We start from the raw sequence: 16,902 nt of genomic DNA, 5'->3' as shown, positions 1-16,902 counted from the left end.
CCCCAGCACAGCCCCTGCATTGCCACGGAGGGGCACGGGCTGGGGCTCTCCCCCCTGGTGCTGGGGCGCACCCGGGGCAGGGGACACTGCACAACCCCCTGGGGCCGCAGGAGCTCGGCGATGCACCGTGGGCACAGCCCTGCCTGGCCGGCCCCGGAGCTGGGGGCAGCACGGGGACCACCCCGCAGCGAGGTGGGGAAGTTTCTCCACCATTAGCTTGCTGTAGGGCCCAGCCGGGTCACATCTGCAGCTTGAGGGCAGAACTGGGAGCGGAAACCAATTTAGATGCAAGCAGGAGCTGTGCCGGGGTAGCTGGGTCCGAGACCTGCGGCAGGAAGGACAAGACCCAGACCTGCTCATCAAAGGACCTGTCCTTGTATTGACAGCTTCACAGCCCCGGGCGACGGGCTGGGCTCCTCCAGGCAGGACACGATGACGACGACGATGACGGTGGCACAGGAGGGGACAGCCAGGCTGCTGCACGCACCACGGCCCTGCCCTCGGGCAGGCAGCTGTCCCCGGGCAGGACACGGTCCCCAGCACGGCCACCGCGGGCAGCAGCACCCGCTGCCACCAGCCCCGTGGGGAACAGCTCCCTGCAGGGATGGGGACGGGGATGGGGACGGGGCCGTGCCTGCAGGCAGCAGCATCTGCCTGGCAGGGGCCGGGCGCGGGCGAGGAGGTGCTACCGGGCACCGGGGGCTGAAAGGCGCGGGGTCAGCAGCGGGGCCGGGCCCAGCATCGCCCCGGGGGGCAGCAGCGGCCCCGCAGCCCGGGGGGGGCTCTGCCGGTGCGGCCGGTTCCCGGCGTGGGAGCAGGCCTGGAAGCACTCCCGCTTGGTCTCGAAGTTGTTCCTGTTGCCGCCGCAGCCGCCGTAGATGAACTCCTCGCAGCGCTGGCTGGAGGCGTTGTAGAAGAAGCGGATGAAGAGCGCCTTGCAGTTCCCGCAGACGGAGGGCAGGTAGCAGAAGTCTGCGCGGTCGCAGGGGACGAGGTGAGCCGGGGACGGGGACCCCGCCAGGCTCAGCGCTGCCCAGCGGGGCAGGGTCTGCTCTGAGCCCCCAGGAGCCCGGCACAGCGATCTGTGCGGGGGTCCCACCCCACCCGGCACCGATCCCCTCCCAGAGCCAGGTCTGCGCCCACCATCCCCAGGGATCCGCATCCCCCAACCCACTCAGGGGCAGCCCTCGGGGAGGGCCGTGCGAGCCCCGCTCACCGGGGAGCCCTTCCCACCCTGCTGGGCTCAGCACCAGCCCCCCGCCCGCCCCGTGCCGCTGAGCCCTCACCGAGCACCGGCTCCTGGCACGTGTAGCCGCACTTGCTGGGGCAGCACTTGGTGGCACCGGGGCAGTCGGCATCACCAGCACAGTGGGAGCACGAGGTGTCCTGGCGGCAGGAGCTGCAGTCCTTGTCCAGAAGGTTCTCCACCTCGGGGATGTGGTAGCAGTACCCAGGCTTTTCTGCGGGACACAGCGGCCGGGATGCTGGGGAGGGGCAGGGAGCAGGGGCCGAGCAGCCCCCCGGGACCCCAGCAGGACCCCAATGGCCCCAGCCCCGTGGTCGCCCTGGGCAGCGGGGAGCAGCAGCACCCCGAGCATCCCTGCCCCCGGGACGTGCCCCAGCACTCACCCATCCCCATCGCCGGCTCCGATCTTCCAGGCACACGCGGGGTCGGGCCGGACCGTGCAATCAGGGGGATGAGGGCCGCGAGGAGGAGGAGGAGGAGGCAGGCTCGCAGCGCCATGGTGCCCTGCGTGGCCGGCTCTGGGCCCCGGGTGCGTCAGGCTGGGATTTAAGGCGTGCCGGCAGGGTGGAGGGAGCAGGGCAGGCGCCCGAGCCCTGCTAATTCCTGCCGTGGGTAACGAGCCGCACCCAGGCAGGGCCCGGCCTCCCCAGCAGCATCCCGGCCGCAGCCCTGGAGCCGGGGGGACCGGTAGGACGGGAAGGCTGCTCTGCTGCAGCCCGCGGGGCACCCGGCCCCGGGGCGCCAGGGCCAGGCTGGGGACACGCGGTGCCCGCCCGCAGCCCCTCGTGGCCCTGGCGCAGCCGTCAGCCGGGGACGGGCCCCTCTGGGCCTTGGGTCCCCTCCTTCTCCCGTGGCCCCGCAGCTGGGTGCGGTGCTGGTGGCAGGGTGGCCGCTGCCCAGGGCACCGGGCTAATGGGGCACGGGGCAGGCGGGCCCCCAGCACCCGGCGCACGTGGGCGAGCGTGGGGTGAAACCAGCAAAGTGAGAGAGAAGCAGATTAAGCTCTTCCCATTCAGCAGGAATAATTGTCTGTCTAATTGCTGCTGTAATTACTGTCCCACGGGGAAGCAGAGAGAGAGGAAAGCTCTGCAGGGAGAGGCAGGAAAGTTGGAGCCGGGTGGGGTGCGGAGGGAGGTGCCCCCGACCTGCCCTCACCCCCCGCAGCTTTTCAGTAACATTCCCCCAGACCCCGGGGACAGAGACCCCCCCACAGCGTCCCAGGCTTCAGACACCAGAGACGTGGCAAAGCCTGAGTGGGGCTGGAGCCCAGCCCAGCCTCACCACAGCCCCAGCCCGGGGATGGGGGACACGAGTGGGGACGTGCCAGCCCCCACCTTGGTGCTGGCAGGGCTGCAGCTCGGTGGCTGCCCTCCACACGTCTCTCAGCCCCGAGCTGCCCAGGAAATGCCCCTGCTGCACAGAACCCCCCAGCCCCACGCCCAGCAGGAGGGCAGGGTCACGAAGCCAAAATCTACCAGGCTACATTTTTCCTGCTGCTATCTCCCCGCGGTATCTCCTCCAGCCAGGTGATGATTGCTCCGGCTGCGATCGTGCTGCACTGCAGCCCTGAGGGGTGATGGAGCCGGGGCCGAGCAGCGGCGATGCTCGGAGGAGCTGGGGCACAGGACGGGGGTCAGCCTGGGGGAGACGTGGGGGAACCACACAGCCAAAGGCCCGGCACCACGGAGCCGCGTGGAGGGCCCCGTCCTGCCCTGGCCCTGGGGACGCTCAGCCTGAGTCACGGGCGGCAGCGCGGGGCGAGCGTGGCCGGACCTCCGCCCCGGCAGCAGCAGCGACCGGGCGGCACGGGGAGCACCCAGGAATGCGGCACCTCCCGGGGAGGGCCTGGGGCTGGGGCCGTGCCACCCGGAGGTGCTGGGGCTGTGCCACCCGGTGGTGCTGGGGCTGGGGCCGTGCCACCCGGAGGTGCTGCCGCTGCCTGGCCCAGGCGCGAGGCAGGATGGGGCTGGCAGAGCCGAGGGCAGAGCCCCAGCGCAGCATTTCCCGGACAGCCTCGGTTTTGGGCACGTGGGCACGCACACGGTGAGGGCTGTGCGCACACTCACACACAGCACACCTTGCACACACACACACACACACACACGTCCCTCTGGGGTCCGCTGCTCCACCAGGCCGCTCGCAGCCCCACGCTTGCTGGGGCCCCGGGGACAGCAGCACCGGGTGGCCGAGCTGCGGCCGGTCCCTGGATCCCATGGACGGGAGCGGGAGGCAAGAGGCAGCTTGGGCACAGAGACAGGGACTCAGGCAAGGACCGGTGCCCAGGCAGAGCCCCTGTCCCCACGCAGCCTCCAGCTCCCTGCCCTGTGCCCCGGCTGCCCCACCGAGGTGTGGGGCTGGTGGCCACCGTCCCTCCTGGGCCAGGCTCAGTCCCCAGACACGGATGCAGGCTGTGGGGCTGTGGACCATGTCCGGTCACAGGACGTCCCTCGGGAGCCAGCGATTGTTCCCGGTGGCAGAACAATGCCCGGAGAGCTGCCAGGGCACCACGGGCTGCTCCACACCGCCTGGCCCGGGAGCCACCTCCAGCTGCCTCGCAGAGCCCAGCCCCACACTGGGGTCCCCCCGGCCCCCACTGCCCCCCTGGCCCTGTCCTGTCTCCCAGCCGCCCTCACGGCTGTGCTGGTGCCCGTGGGTGCTGTGGGTGCTGCAGCACAGCTCGGCTCAGCTCGGCACGGCACGGCACAGCCCCTGGGGCTGCTCAGAGCCCCCTGCCAAGCACCGGGGGCACGCAGCTGCGCCGTGGTCCCAGCTCTGAGCCTCGTCCAGCGGCACCGGCACAGGAGGGAGGGGACGGGGGGGTCACGCTCAGATGGAGCTGGGGCAGGGACGGGGTCACGGGGACCAACCTCTGTCCCGGGGAGGATTTAAAGCCCTGCCTGCACCTCGCAGCAGCCTGGCGCTGCCAGCCCTGTGCGCCATGCGGGTGCTGTCGCTGCTCCTGCTCCTGGGGCTCTGCTGCCTCTGGGCCCGGCTGGTGGCTTCAGGTGAGTGGGGGGGTGCCCACGCAGAGGGCCAAGCGTGGCTGTGCCCCCCTGTGTGACCCTAAACATCACAGCCCAGCGGGCTCAGGCCCTCCAGGGCCCTGGAATGCCGCAGGGCTGGGACACTCCTGCCTCTCCCCAGGTTTCACCTAGATCCTGCCTGGACCCCCCCTGAGGACCCTGCTTGTGCAGCTGCTTGGCACCGGACAGACAGACAGCCGGACAGCCGGACACGGAGGCATCCTTGGGCTGCAGGACGAGCACCCACCACCCCCATCCCCTCCCGCCGTGCTCAGCTCAGCACCAGGCACGGCTGTCCCTTTGCCTCTTCCTTGCCAGTAAACCCAGTCCGCAATGAGCACTGGTGGCTCCTGCTGTGTCAGTCTCGTTTCTGTTCCCAGAGCCCCCCCGGAGCAGACGCCCGGCAGGACCCCGCTGTGTCCCCACACAGGACTCGGCCTTGTCCCTGGAGCTTGTCCAGGGCCCCGGGTGGCCCCAGGGGGCACGACCAGCCCCAACCTCTCCCCGGTTCAGCTCAGCTGCTCACCCAGGCTGTGAAATACCAGGGCTGTTTCTGGGTCTGCGCGGATGCAGCTGGGAACGGCTCCACTCGCAGCACCAGCAGGCTTCCAGCTGCTGCAGGCAGGACCCAGAGCCCCTGGGCACCAGGGGCCGTGTCAGAGCCACACCTGAGCCCCTGGGGCTCTGCCTCGGTGTCCCCGGCATGGGAGCTCCGGCATCCCCTGGGCAGGGCTGGGGCTGCCCCGGGTGGCCGTGCCATGCAGGCACTGTGACAAGGGACAGCTTGAGGTGCTGAGCCAGTGGCCCAAGGGGAGTTTATTAGGAAAGAGAAGGTCCTGCCCAAGGTGACGTTGGTGCCCAGGACCAGCCCTGGCAGAGCGAGGCAGAGGCGGAGGCAGGGGGCAGGGGGCTGCTGCCCCACGCGCCCACCCACCACAGGCGCTCCTGGCCCTGCAGCATCGGTCACCAAGCGTCGTCACTGCCGTCACCCCCACCGTATTCTTCACCATCATCATCGTCACTGTATCTGTCATCCTCTCTATAGTCATTGCCACCCTCGCCTTCATCTTCATCATCATCGTCATCGTAGCCATCATCATCATCATCGTAGTCATCATCATCCTCATCCTCATGTTCATGCTTCTTTTTCTCTTCCTCCTCCTCATCGTCATCGTCATCATCATCATCATCGTCGTCGCTGTCGTCGCCCTCCTCGCTGTCTCCGTGGTCAGACTCGGGCTTCTCCCCCGACTCGGGCTTCTCCCCACTCTCCGGCTTCCCCCCAGCCTCTGGTTTCCCTGCCGCCTCTGGTTTCCCTGCCACCACAGCTGTCCCCCCAGCCTCCGGCTTCCCCCCAGCCTCCGGCTTTTCCCTGCTCTCCGTTTTCTCCGTGCTCTGCGTTCCCCCCCCTGCCCCTGGCTTTGACTCAGTCTTTGGCTTTTCCCCAGCCTCCGCCTTCCCCCCGCACGCCGGCTTCTTCCCCGCACTGGGTTTCCTCCCGGTCTCCGGCTTCTCCCGCAGCAGAGGTTTGCTCCCCGGCGTGGGCTTCCCCCCGCTCTCGGCTCCGGTCCCCGGCCATGCCCCACGCGGGGGCTGCTCCGCGCTGCCCCGCTCTGCCCCCGGCTGCAGCCCCCCGGCTGCGGGGCCGGGCTCCTCCCGGTGCAGGGCGTCCTCCGGCCACGGCCGAGTCGCGGGGACGGCAGAGGCTGCTCCGGGCACCCCTGGGTGGGAAGAGAACGGGGCCATCAGCACCTGGAGAGCACCCGGGTGCCAGCGGGAGCCACCCAGGCAGCCCCTGCAGGAGGGGTGGAGGGAGGGGGTGAGATGCAGACAGCAGCAACACAGAGACACAGGATGAGAGGGCGAGGTGCTCAGCCAGGGCACGGGCACGTTGCTGAGCGTGCTTCTGAAGCACGGACACCTTCCTGCTGAGCAGCAACGAGCCAGCCCAGAAACGGAGCTGCAGCACGCAACTCGCTGCTGCCGTGCATCACCTGGCAGATCTCTAAAACAGGGAACGGGACCAAAGTATTAGGATGAAGGCATCAAAACCCCTGACTTGCCAGAAAAAGGTAAGCTATAGCATGAGCTTTAAAACAGCCTGTAACCGAGACCAAAAGAAATTCAGGTTTCTAGAGAAGAACGTTCAGAAAACGATGGAGACATTTCTGCAGACGCGTTTCCATTAGAGTGCAATGGCCCCAGCACCTCATCACGGAGCAGCAGCACATCTGGCCCACGCTGAGCCGTTATTGCCTGGTCGTTTAAGCTTTAAAATAAAACAGCCCAAGTGGCAGCAAGCACGGGAGCATTCTGGAAGAAAAGGCTCAGCGGAATTTTAAGCACCGCTCTAAAAATCAGCTCACCGTTCACTCAGGAAGAAATGCAATTTTCATTTCTTTGGAAGTTCGCCATTACACCCAAGGGGAAGAGACAAAAAGGAAAAAGAAAAAAAAAAAAAAGGAATGAAAAATAATTGTTCTGAGGGAATTTCCCCTTCCAGACGCGTGCTCCCCTCGGGGGGTGGCTGTGATCGTGCCTGCAGCGCGCCATGAGCAGGGAGCAGGCAGCCAAGGTGCAGCCAGCGCCCAGGGACACCCGCGTGTGTGGACACAGCACTTGCCCCATGCAGGCTCTGGCAGCTGCCTGCTTCCGTTCAGATGCAGAAATGTCCAGAGCAAAGCAGTCGTGGCTGGGGTCCCCGCAGGTGACAGCCCCCTCAGCCGCCCCCTGCCCAGCCAAGGTCTCGTCTCGCTCCTGCCTCTGGCTTGGTCCAGCCCACGGCAGCCCTGGGCTCTGCCACGGGAGCTGTTTCTGCCCGGCGAGACACGGGGAGCAGCTCCCCAGCACCGCCGTGGCTGCAGGCTCCATCCCCCATCTGGGCACTCCTCAAAAAAGAGACCCTCGGTGCCAGCAGCCCCCAGCCCCACAGCTGCTGGGGCTGGGCAGCACCAGGCTGCACCCTCCTGGTGCTCAGCACAAGTGGGGCCCCCACCGATGGCACCAGAAGCAGCAGCATCAGGAGGATGTCAGAGAATGCAAGAGGAGCCTTGGCGGCTGGAGCGCAGCAGGCACCCTTAGCAGTACTTGCCTGGCCTTTAACACCTGGCAGAAGTCAAAGATCCCAAGATGTAAGCAAGGGTTAAACCTCACGAGGGCTGCAAGCCTCAGCAGAAAGCTCTCCTGAACTCCAGGGTTAAAGCAGACACCAAGGCACACAACTCCCAAGACCCAGGCTGTCTCCTCGGGGCGTGCGGTGCTCACCTGCGGCGGGCGCGGCGTGCAGCGGGGCGCTCAGGGCCAGGAGCCCCAGCAGGAGGCTGCCGCTCGCCCACATGCTGCCGGCGCGAGTGCCCGGGTGGCGCCGGGCGGGGATTTAAGGTTCCCCCCCGGGAGAGGCGGCGAGGGCCGAGGAGGCGGCCCCGGGAACCTCCCACGTCCCGCCACAACACCGCTCACTGCGGAGACACTCGGGACGCCAGCAGCACCCCGGCTGTGCCACCGCGGAGCAGTGGGAGAGGATGCTGGGCAGCACGGCCACGCGCTGCAGGCAGCCCCCGGAGGCTTTACTGCTGCTCGAGGCCGTGAGCCGGCCCTCCCTCGAGGCTCACTTTGGTCTGTTCTTCGCAGGCATCTTCCCCTCTGAGGGCATTTCTGATGCCAAAAGTGCTTTCCCCCTGGGGCACTTTCCCGGCTCCAGGCAGTGCCCTGGAAGGCGTGAAGCAGCGTCCCATCGCCCCGAGGAGTTCAGCACTCCATGCACAGACATTTGCACTGTTGGCTTTGTGATTTTTTATGCTTTACAAACAGCTGGAAAAAGTTCTCTTGTCAGACAGAACGCTGTGCCGCAGCACGGCCAGCTGCAGAAGGTGACGTGTGGGGCAGTGCGGGAAGTGGGCAGGTGCAGGGCCTGTGCTGCCCAACCTCCGTGGGAGGACGGCTCCCTGCTCTAAGTGCAGGCTTCCTCCTCTCCTTGTGGCTGTGACTCAATTCCCGTGCTATTTCCCTGCAAACTTCCCGTGTCTGCCACCTTCCCGCACTCCGTGCGTCACAGCCCCAGGTACCCAGGCAGGTGCCCACATTGCTGCAGCCGGCGGTGCTGAGCAGGACCCTGCACTGTGCCACCCCTGCGCCCTGCTGCCTCCCACACCACCCACGGGCACGTGGTGCTCTGAGGGACCCCCAGCATGGCCCAGGTGCCGCGGGGAGCCTTGGAAAATCCATCCCCAAAAATCCACAGGCCCCTTTTGCAGGTCTCGCTGCCATAGTTCCACAGCCAGGTTACACAGAGTGTGCCAGATTTGCCTCCCAAAGCCCCTCCCCAGCCTCCAGAGCGCTGGGTCGCTCCCGGCGCAGCCCCTCGGTGGCTGCAGCTCCCCGGTCTCCGCCTGGCACGCTGCCGGAGCTGAGCACCCAGTGGTGGCACTGGCCTCAGCCAGCACTGACACACACCGGCCTCCGAGCACCCCGGATGAGACATTGCAGGGCCTGGTAATGACAACTCTGCAATTATCTCCATTACTCCTTAGCCACAGATTTCTATCTACTTCCTCCCTACCTCAAATAATGACTAAGGTGTGGGGTGAAACCCGGCCGGTGCAAGCAGCCGGGACTCACGGTGTGACCTGAGCAGCAGAGCAGCTCCCTGAGGAGGGCTCCCAGGGGCACTGCTTTGATTGGCACCGTCCTTGCTCTTCCTTTACAAATCCACTGCTGCTCATCTACTGCAGGGAAAACAAAAAAAAAGGAACAAAGCACAAACTACCAAGCAAGAGCCAACCAGCTCAGGAGGTACTCGGGAAGAACAGAATCTTTTGTGCATTCACTGATTGTGCAAATAAAGTTGCTAATAACTTGGAGCAACCAGGATTGCGTGTAAAAAGCCCAATACTGACAAAATGAAGCCGCGGCAGCACGGTGACTGGCACGGCCACACGGCGGGGGCAGTTTGTGCCGCCCGACCTCACCGGGCACAGCAGCCCGACCGCACGGGCAGGGGAGGCGCACGGCCGGGGGTCTGGGGCCGGTTTGCTGGAAGTGGCAGCGCGAGCACGGTGCCGAAACACAGCCGGGGCTTCAGCAGCCGTACAGCAGCCCCTGGGCACACGGCGAGAGGGCCCCAGCGTTGCGTCTCCGAGTCTCGTTGATTTATCTGATTTATCGGATTTTATTTATTTATTTATTTGTTTGTTTATTTATTTATTTAATTCTATTTTCTGTATTTATTTATTTATTTATTTATTTTCTATATTTTATTTTATTTATTTATTTTCTTTCTCTCGGAACCCCCAAGACACCCTGCGGGCGTCGGGGCCGGGGCCGGGGCCGGGGCCGGTCGTGCAGGCGGCGCTCGGGGCCCGTCCCGGTGGCGGTGGCGGTTCCGGTGCCGTTGCCATGGCAACGCCGCTTCCGCCCGTCGCCTCCCGATGACGTCACGGGGCTGGGCCGGGGCCTTCCGGGTGCCGCGCGGCCGCGGGCCGGGAGCGGGGCGCGATGGGCGCCGCCCGCGACGCGGAGCAGCAGCCGGGGCCGCCGGGCGAGGAGGGCCCGGGGGAGGCGGAGGAGCAGCCGGGGGGCTCGGTGAGGCGGGCGGGGGGCGCTGGGGAGCGGCGGGGCGGCGGCGGCGTTGGGCGGGCGGCTGACGGCGGTGTCCCGCAGAGCCCCTGGAACATCATGATCAAGCACCGCCAGGTGCAGCGGCGCGGCCGGCGCTCGCAGATGACCACCAGGTACGGCACCGGCACCGGCACCGGGGGGCGAGGGGAGGGTAGGCCCGGCCGGGCCCCGCGCCCCCTGCTCACCCCGCCCCCCTTTTCCTGACCCCCCTCCGCCCGCAGCTTCACCGACCCGGCCGTGTCCATGGAGCTGCTGCGGGCCGTGCTGCAGCCCAGCATCAACGAGGAGATCCGGGGGGTCTTCAACAAGTACATGAAGGTGAGAGCCGCGGGGGGCTGCGTGCTGCCGGCCCGGCCGGGCCGCCGGGTGCTCACCCACCCCTCCTGTGCCGCCCCCCCCCCCAGTTCTTCCAGAAGGCCGCCGCCAACGTGCGCGATAACGTCGGGGAGGAGGTGGACCCCGAGCAGCTCATCCAGGAGACGTGCCGGAGCTGCCTGGAGCAGGTGGGCGCAGTGAGCGAGGCAACACGCTGAGAATGGGGCAGGGGGGGGCCTGGGGCGGCCACCCCCGGGGCGTTGGGTTCTGTGGTGGCCACCTTGTGGTCAGCCGGGCACGAGATCCCCGGCCACAGCCTTGAAACGTCTCCTGGCTGGGACCCTCTGCTCAGAGCGACCTCTGCACGCAGATCTCCTTCACAGGGCAGAGCAGGGGGTGCTGCCGGGTCCCCACAACCAGGTAACCCCCCCTTCTCCTCCTGCAGGCCAAGCTGCTGTTCTCTGACGGCAAAAAGGTTGTGCCCAGGCTGCCCCACGAGCAGGCAGGACCAAAGGTAAAAGTCGTTGTTCCCAGAGATTCAGTGATGTGTAGGAGCTGGGAGGAGCGGGTGAAGGGGCTGGAACTGCTCCGTTCTCTGCCTGTTCCTTGGCTGTCAAATTAGAGGAGTGGGGGTGGGCTTTAGGTGGGCTGCGCAGCACTGTCCTTAGAAAGCTGCAGGGCAGCAAAGTGGGGCTCTGCCACCAACACCTCCCTGCCTGGCAGCTGTGAGGAGCTGAAACTGGGAGCGTTGGGTGGGGCGGGAGGGGGAGCCCAGGGAGCACCGCAGCCCCCAGCACAGCCCCTGTTATCGCCATTCCCCTTCCAGCGTGCCCGGCAGTTGGATGAGGAGTTGAACCGTCGCGGAAGCCCCGTTCCCAAAAAGGTAGGAGAGCTTTCCCCAAGGGACTTGATGTTTGGGAAGGCCGGTGCCTCGCTCCTGGCCATTCCTTGCTGCATGTGAGCAGCTTCTGTGATGGCTCAGAGGAGCTTGCTCTTGTGCCAGCCAGCATTAGTGCACGTGGTTAAAAGAGCGGCTTCCCGAAGAGGGGACAGAGAGATGAAAAGGTTCTCTCCCCTCGTGCTGATGAGAGGCTTTCTTCCCTGCAGAGAAAGGGACGGCCTCCGGGACAGAGCCTGTCGAACGATCGCGGGGTCTCGGGCATGGCTGCGTGAGTACGGCCCCGAGCTGCAGGGGGTGGGGGGAGCAGGACTGGCTGAGACAGGGAGCAGGGAAACCCTGCTGGGAGCTCCTGCCCGGCACCACGGGGAGGTGCGGGAGGCGTGAGAGGGCAAGGTTTCGGCTGAGGTAGAGCTGCAGGAGGCAGAGGCCTGCCCTGCCGGGAAGCAGTTTGGGACGGGTCCAGATGGGCGGTTCAGGGGGCTGTGAGACCGGTGGGTCACGGGCAGCGGGGGGACCCTGTTAGCTGGGGGGAGAGAGAGAACGTGTAGCAGAGGTGAGGGTCCGCAGGCGGGCACTGCAGAGAGGTGGGAGCGGGTCTGGAAGGGCTGGAGCTCAGACCCCTGCTGCTGGGAGCTTGCGGTGTCTTTGACCCCCCCGGGACCCACCCTTACTTCGTTTTCCTTCCCTGTAGGTGGAAGCTCAAAGTCTCTGAGCCCGTGAGAAGGGATGGACCAAAGGTACTGGCTGGCCGACGCCGCTGGGCTCACCCTCTCCTCCCCTTCGCTTCCGCCAGCAGAGCCCTGGGGCTGTGCCCTGCCGGGCCGCTGCAGTGCCGGGAGAGAAGCAAGAAGAGAAGTGCCTGGGAGCCTTTGCTTGCCTCCTCCAGACACTGTAGCCCGTAGCTCTGTGGTGTGGTGCAGCTGTTAGGAGACCCAGGCGAGCCGTAGCAGTAGCCAGGAGGATCCCACAAGTGTTTCCCCTGGGGGAAACCGCTTAGATCAGCGCAGGGTGATAGCAGCAGACTCCCTCCTCTGAGGCAATCCAGAGGTCTGTGGCTCCCTCCCAAGCCGAGGGGCGGTTCTGAGGTTCCCCATCAGAGCGCCGAGGCTCGTGGAGCACTGGCCGGCACCAGCTTCATTTCTAATGCTGCCCCTTTTCCAATTGCTCTGTAGTGGGATCCATCCCGACTGACTGAAACCACAACCTTTGTGCTGGGATCTCGAGCAAACAAGTAAGGAACGGCCCTGTTGATGGAGGGTGGTGTCTCCAAGGCAGGAGCCCGTAAGACTCCTCCGTCACTTCACTTCTCTGCCTCGGAAGCAGTAGGAAGGGCTGGGGAGGAGAGGAGGTGTCCCTGTGCCGTGCAGCCCCCCTCCGCCCGGCTGTAACGCCCCCCTCGTGTTCCTCTTTCAGAGCTCTCGGGATGGGAGGAACAAGAGGGCGGCTCTACATCAAGCATCCCCACCTCTTTAAGGTCAGGCACCGCGGCGGGACGCTTCCTCCTCGGGGTCCGCTCGGCAGCTGTCGGTGATGGGAGCCGGGAGCTTCGTCTCGCTGGGCGATTCCTCCACGGCCCCGTCTCGTCTCAGGGCACACCGTCGGGCCGGCACGCGGCCACACGGCCTCCGAGCTGCCACCGCCCGCAGCCAGGGCTCGCTCCGAGGCGAGGGCAGGCAGGGCCGTGCCCCCCTCCGCCAGCCCCCGAGCGCGGGCTGGGCTCCGTCCCGGCAGGAGGAGTGGGGGGGGGTCCGAGCTTGGGTGGGGGGAGCATCGCCCGCGCTCAGCCAGGCCCTCGCTGCTTTATTGCAGTACGCAGCCGACCCGCAGGATAAGCACTGGCTGGCAGAGCAGCAGCACATGAGGGCCACTGGGGGCAAGATGGTGAGTACGCCCCGGCCGCGCGCCGCGGGAGGCCGCCGGCAGGACAGGCAGAGGCAGGGGCAGGGGCGCTGCCGGGTGCTCGGCACCCCGGGCACCCGCTGGGTGTGCTGCTGGGGGGGCCGGGGAGGGGGGGGGGGCGCTCCCGGTGCCGCTGCCCCCCCCCTGCCCCGCCGTGCCCAGCGCCCGTCTCGCCCCGCGCAGGCCTACCTGCTGCTGGAGGAGGACATCCGCGACCTGGCTGCCAGCGACGACTACAGGTGAGGGCACCCCCGGCACGGCGCCCCCCCGGTGCCCTCCCCCAGCCCCGTGCCTCCCCCCGGTGCCCCTCTGACCCGGTGTGTCCCCCCCCAGCCCGGTGTGTCCCCCGGTGTCCCTCTGGCCCAGTGTGTCCCCCCCAGCCCGGTGCCCCCCAGTGTCCCTGTGGCCTGGTGTCCCCTCAGCCCAGTGTCCCCCCCCAGTGTCCCCCCCAGCCCCGTGCCCCCCCTGGTGCCCCCTCACCCTGATGCCCCCCATGCCCAGTGCCCACTAACGATGCCCTCCCAGTGTCTCCCCCGGTGCCCGCTCACCCTCATACCCCCCAGCCCGGTGCCCCTCTGGCCCGGTGTCCCCCCCAGCCTGGTGTCCCCCCCAGTGCCCCCCCCCCCGGTCTGGTGCCCCCCCGGTGCCCCCCGTTCCCGCTGACCCCGTGCTGTGCCCGCAGGGACTCGGGCGAGCTGCGGCTGGAGGAGCTGAAGCCGTTCGTGCCGCCGCTGTGGATGACGGAGAAGATGCAGAAGTACATGGAGACGCTGCGCGAGGGGGGCGACCCCCCCCCGCCGCCCCCCGACGGCCCCCCCGCGCCCTGAGCCCCCCCCTCCCCCCCCCCAATAAAGCCGCTGCTTCGCACCCGCCTCCTGCGCCTGCCCCTTTAAGAGCGCGCGGGGGCGGGACCCGCGCCGCGCCTCCGCGCCTGCGCCTCGCGGGGAGGGGCGCGGCCTCCCGCCGTCTCCCCGGCAACGGCGTCCTCGGCGGGCGCCCATTGGCCGGCGCCGGGGCGGCCGCGCGCCGATTGGTCCGCGCGGGGCCGGTTTGAAACATTCAAACGGGCGCGGGAAGGGGGCGGGGCTCGGGCCCGGCAGCCGAGCGGGGCCGCGCGGAGCCGCACGGAGCCGCCATGGCCTCGCAGAACGCCGACCCCGCCGCCACGCACGGAGCCGCCGCCAGGAAAGGGGCCGAGGCCGGGCCCCCGGCTGCACGCGGCTCGGTGGGGAAGAGGTGAGGCCGGGGCGGGACGGGGCTGCCCGCCGGAGCCGCCCGGTGACGGTAACGGCCCGGTAACGGTAACGGTTGGCTGCCGGTGCCGGGTAACGGCCCGGTATCGGCCCGGTGCCGCTGTCGGTAACCCGCGCGCTTCCCCCTCAGGCTGCAGCAGGAGCTGATGGCGCTGATGGTGAGTGGGGGGCCGGGGCCGGGGCTCGGGGCCGGTACCGGACTCGGGGCCGGTCCCGGGGCCGGTTGCTGACGGCGCTGTCCCGCAGATGTCCGGGGACAAAGGCATCTCCGCCTTCCCCGAGTCCGACAACCTCTTCCGCTGGATCGGCACCATCGACGGCGCGGCCGGCACGGTGAGCGGCACCCCGGGACCCCCCGGGACCCCCCGGTCCTCCCCCGGTTCCCTCCCGTTCCCCCCCGGTTCCCCCCCGTCCCCCCCGTTCCCCGCTAAGTGCCTCCCGCAGGTGTACGAGGAGCTGCGCTACAAGCTGTCTCTGGAGTTCCCCAGCGGGTACCCCTACAACGCGCCCACCGTGCGCTTCCTCACGCCCTGCTACCACCCCAACGTGGACACCCAGGGCAACATCTGCCTGGACATCCTGAAGGACAAGTGGTCGGCGCTGTACGACGTGCGCACCATCCTGCTGTCCATCCAGAGCCTGCTGGCAGGTGGGTCCGTGTGGGACGGGACGGGGACGGGGCCGGGACGGGGCCACCCGCAACGGGGACCCCGCTCACCCAGCCCTCGTCCCCAGAGCCCAACATCGAGAGCCCCCTGAACACGCACGCCGCCGAGCTGTGGAAGAACCAAGCGGGTGAGTGCCCCCGGGGGCGGCGGCGCGGCCCCTGGCCCTGCCCTGCTGCCCCCTGGCCCTGAGCCCCCAGCCCCCTCTCCCCTTCTCTCCCCAGCCTTCAAGAAGTACCTGCGGGAGACGTACGCCAAGCAGGCCAAGAGCAAGGAAACCTGACCCCTGCTGCACTGCCTCCCTGCGCCACCCCCTGTCCCTGTCCCCCCCCCCGCCGTTCTGTATCATAGGCTGTTTTTAAGTTAATTTTGGAGTCCGAGCTACGGTTAATGTATAAATAAACGCACGTTTATAACTCTTCCCCTGTCTGCCTGAAGGTTTTGCTGCGTTCAGAGGTCCTGCAGTGCTGGACAGCTGCGCTGGGGGCGGGGGCTGCTGCGGGTGGGCTGCCCCGTCCCCAAGGCAGCAGCCCCGCACCCCCCTGTGAGTGTGGCGGGGAGAGGGAGGGACACGGACACCCGTGGGGTCAGGGGGGGCTTTATTAACACTCCCCAGGACAGCTCCTGGGGCAGTGGGGACACACAGGGTACCAATGTGGGGGGCTGGCCCTGCTGCCCCAACTCACAGGACGCTGCAGCAGGGCCCCGAACGAGGCCCTGACCCCTGGGATGTGGGGGCTGCACCCAGCCCCCCCGGCCCTGCCGCCTGCGTGGCCTCCACCGTCCAGAGGGGGATGTTGGCCGTGCTCTCCATCTCCGCCAGCACGGCCCTCACCTGCTCCATCTCCTCCTCCAGGCACGGCGGGGCCGGGGGCTGCTCAGGGCCCCCCCCTCGCCGTCCCCCCAGCCCGGTGCGCAGCAGGGCCGCGCCGCCCCCCTGCAGGGAGAAGAGGCGGCAGAGGCGCTGGGCCTGGCGCAGGTCCTGCAGGAACAGCTCCAGGGCGGAGAGGAAGAGCACCCACAGCCGCTCCAGCTCCCGCCGCTCCTCGGGGCTCTCCGCCTGCCGCAGCCCCGCCAGCAGCGCGCTCCGCAGCCCTGCGGGACGGGGGGCGCTGAGGGGGTCCCTGCTCCTCCGCCCGGGGCACCCCCTCTGTGCCCCCCACCCGCCGTGCAGGTCCCTTACCGGCGCTGAGCTCCCGCGCCTCCACGCTCCTCCCGCGCCGCTCCTCGCGCAGCCGGGGGCCGTCGGCGCTGCCCCCCAGCTGCAGCACCAGCTGCCGGTGCCCGGCCGCCGCCTTGCAGAGAGCAGCCTGGGCGGCCACGCACGTCCCCACTGCCCCCCGTGCCCCGCACGCAGCCCCTCGTCCCGGCGCCATAGGGGAGGAATCTGGACACAGCCCGGCCGGGGTGGCCCCTGGCTCCACAGGGATTTGATGGGCTCTGCACCAGGGCCCTGCGTGGGGCTGGTCCCCCTCTCCCCACGGGCACTGGGCGCTTCCTGAACCCAGGAGCTCTGCCCTCACCCCTGGCGCCCCCATGGCTGCGCTCCTCCCCGGCTGCAGAGGCTGCGCGAGGCCGCAGGTCCCCGGGGAGCTCTGGCATGGGCTGGGCTGGCACGGGCTCCCTGGACGGAGCTGCTCCAGCATCGCCTTAACCCCTGCTGGGGGGGCTGCTGCTCTCCCCCACCTTATTGCCAGCTCCCCACCTCCTTCCCTGCAGGCCCACAGGGCCCCAGGGTGACGCTGCCCCCCCTGCATCCTCCGTGCTCCCACCGGAGTGGGCAGGAGCAGCCCCGCAGGCACTGCCGGCCGGGACCCCCAGCCTGTGGGAATGGGGCCGCGCTCCCCGTCCTGCTGCTGTGGGAAGCGGCCGCTCTGCATGGAAACTCTGAGCTCAGCGCTGGCGCCTGCCCAGCAGCCCGTGGGAACCACTGCCCCGTGCTGCCCCGCTGCATGAGGGCCTCGTGGTGAGCCAGGCGGCACCG

At 68.1% G+C, this 16,902-nt stretch overlaps 4 protein-coding genes and 1 long non-coding RNA gene across 7 annotated transcripts; 3 read left to right on the top strand and 2 right to left on the bottom strand.

The window, feature by feature from the left end:
* Positions 1 to 103: 103 nt before the first annotated feature.
* On the bottom strand, positions 104 to 1,749 carry SPINT4 (serine peptidase inhibitor, Kunitz type 4). Its single transcript, XM_084538045.1, has 3 exons — positions 1,630 to 1,749; positions 1,287 to 1,460; positions 104 to 972 (listed from the first exon to the last, which is right to left on the bottom strand). Exons 1-3 carry the CDS (start codon positions 1,742 to 1,744, stop codon positions 686 to 688), a joined length of 576 nt encoding a protein of 191 aa, XP_084394171.1. The 5' UTR covers positions 1,745 to 1,749; the 3' UTR covers positions 104 to 685.
* LOC311445691 lies at positions 874 to 4,606 on the top strand. Its single transcript, XR_014698584.1, has 2 exons — positions 874 to 994; positions 4,391 to 4,606. It is a non-coding gene; the product is annotated as an uncharacterized lncRNA (long non-coding RNA).
* Positions 4,607 to 9,705: 5,099 nt separating this feature from the next.
* DNTTIP1 (deoxynucleotidyltransferase terminal interacting protein 1) lies at positions 9,706 to 13,872 on the top strand. Of its 3 annotated transcripts, XM_084538216.1 has the most exons (13): positions 9,706 to 9,849; positions 9,928 to 9,998; positions 10,107 to 10,203; positions 10,290 to 10,388; positions 10,646 to 10,714; positions 11,027 to 11,083; positions 11,308 to 11,369; positions 11,793 to 11,838; positions 12,274 to 12,332; positions 12,515 to 12,575; positions 12,911 to 12,982; positions 13,184 to 13,239; positions 13,683 to 13,872. In XM_084538216.1, the coding sequence occupies exons 1-13, from the start codon at positions 9,763 to 9,765 to the stop codon at positions 13,825 to 13,827; spliced, it is 981 nt and encodes a 326-aa protein (XP_084394342.1). In that variant the 5' UTR covers positions 9,706 to 9,762; the 3' UTR covers positions 13,828 to 13,872. The 3 variants fall into 3 exon arrangements, with proteins under 3 accessions (XP_084394342.1, XP_084394343.1, XP_084394344.1); XM_084538217.1 differs by lacking the exon at positions 11,027 to 11,083; XM_084538218.1 differs by lacking the exon at positions 12,911 to 12,982.
* Positions 13,873 to 14,007: 135 nt separating this feature from the next.
* UBE2C (ubiquitin conjugating enzyme E2 C) lies at positions 14,008 to 15,339 on the top strand. Its single transcript, XM_084538219.1, has 6 exons — positions 14,008 to 14,236; positions 14,384 to 14,411; positions 14,500 to 14,586; positions 14,698 to 14,902; positions 14,989 to 15,048; positions 15,143 to 15,339. Exons 1-6 carry the CDS (start codon positions 14,136 to 14,138, stop codon positions 15,199 to 15,201), a joined length of 540 nt encoding a protein of 179 aa, XP_084394345.1. The 5' UTR covers positions 14,008 to 14,135; the 3' UTR covers positions 15,202 to 15,339.
* A 98-nt stretch (positions 15,340 to 15,437) lies between these two features.
* On the bottom strand, positions 15,438 to 16,589 carry LOC311445470 (regulator of G-protein signaling 9-binding protein-like). Its single transcript, XM_084537637.1, has 2 exons — positions 16,102 to 16,589; positions 15,438 to 16,013 (listed from the first exon to the last, which is right to left on the bottom strand). The coding sequence occupies exons 1-2, from the start codon at positions 16,562 to 16,564 to the stop codon at positions 15,601 to 15,603; spliced, it is 876 nt and encodes a 291-aa protein (XP_084393763.1). The 5' UTR covers positions 16,565 to 16,589; the 3' UTR covers positions 15,438 to 15,600.
* Between the last annotated feature and the right edge of the window lie 313 nt (positions 16,590 to 16,902).

Source organism: Aythya ferina, assembly GCF_964211825.1.
Source record: "Aythya ferina genome assembly, chromosome: 16".
Taxonomy (NCBI): domain Eukaryota; kingdom Metazoa; phylum Chordata; class Aves; order Anseriformes; family Anatidae; genus Aythya; species Aythya ferina.
Note: the sequence above shows the minus strand (reverse complement) of the source record. Positions and strands in the feature narration are given on the sequence as shown.

Coding starts and splice junctions, on each gene's coding strand:
- SPINT4 (XM_084538045.1), bottom strand. CDS start 1,744: ATGGCGCTGCGAGCCTGCCTCCTCCTCCTCCTCCTCGCGGCCCTCATC. Junction 1,461..1,629: donor GGAGCCGGCGATGGGGATGG/GTGAGTGCTGGG, acceptor TGTGTCCCGCAG/AAAAGCCTGGGTACTGCTAC. Junction 973..1,286: donor GTGCCAGGAGCCGGTGCTCG/GTGAGGGCTCAG, acceptor GCGACCGCGCAG/ACTTCTGCTACCTGCCCTCC.
- DNTTIP1 (XM_084538216.1), top strand. CDS start 9,763: ATGGGCGCCGCCCGCGACGCGGAGCAGCAGCCGGGGCCGCCGGGCGAG. Junction 9,850..9,927: donor AGGAGCAGCCGGGGGGCTCG/GTGAGGCGGGCG, acceptor GGTGTCCCGCAG/AGCCCCTGGAACATCATGAT. Junction 11,084..11,307: donor GAAGCCCCGTTCCCAAAAAG/GTAGGAGAGCTT, acceptor TCTTCCCTGCAG/AGAAAGGGACGGCCTCCGGG.
- UBE2C (XM_084538219.1), top strand. CDS start 14,136: ATGGCCTCGCAGAACGCCGACCCCGCCGCCACGCACGGAGCCGCCGCC. Junction 14,587..14,697: donor TCGACGGCGCGGCCGGCACG/GTGAGCGGCACC, acceptor TGCCTCCCGCAG/GTGTACGAGGAGCTGCGCTA. Junction 15,049..15,142: donor GCTGTGGAAGAACCAAGCGG/GTGAGTGCCCCC, acceptor TTCTCTCCCCAG/CCTTCAAGAAGTACCTGCGG.
- LOC311445470 (XM_084537637.1), bottom strand. CDS start 16,564: ATGCTGGAGCAGCTCCGTCCAGGGAGCCCGTGCCAGCCCAGCCCATGC. Junction 16,014..16,101: donor GGCGCGGGAGCTCAGCGCCG/GTAAGGGACCTG, acceptor CCCGTCCCGCAG/GGCTGCGGAGCGCGCTGCTG.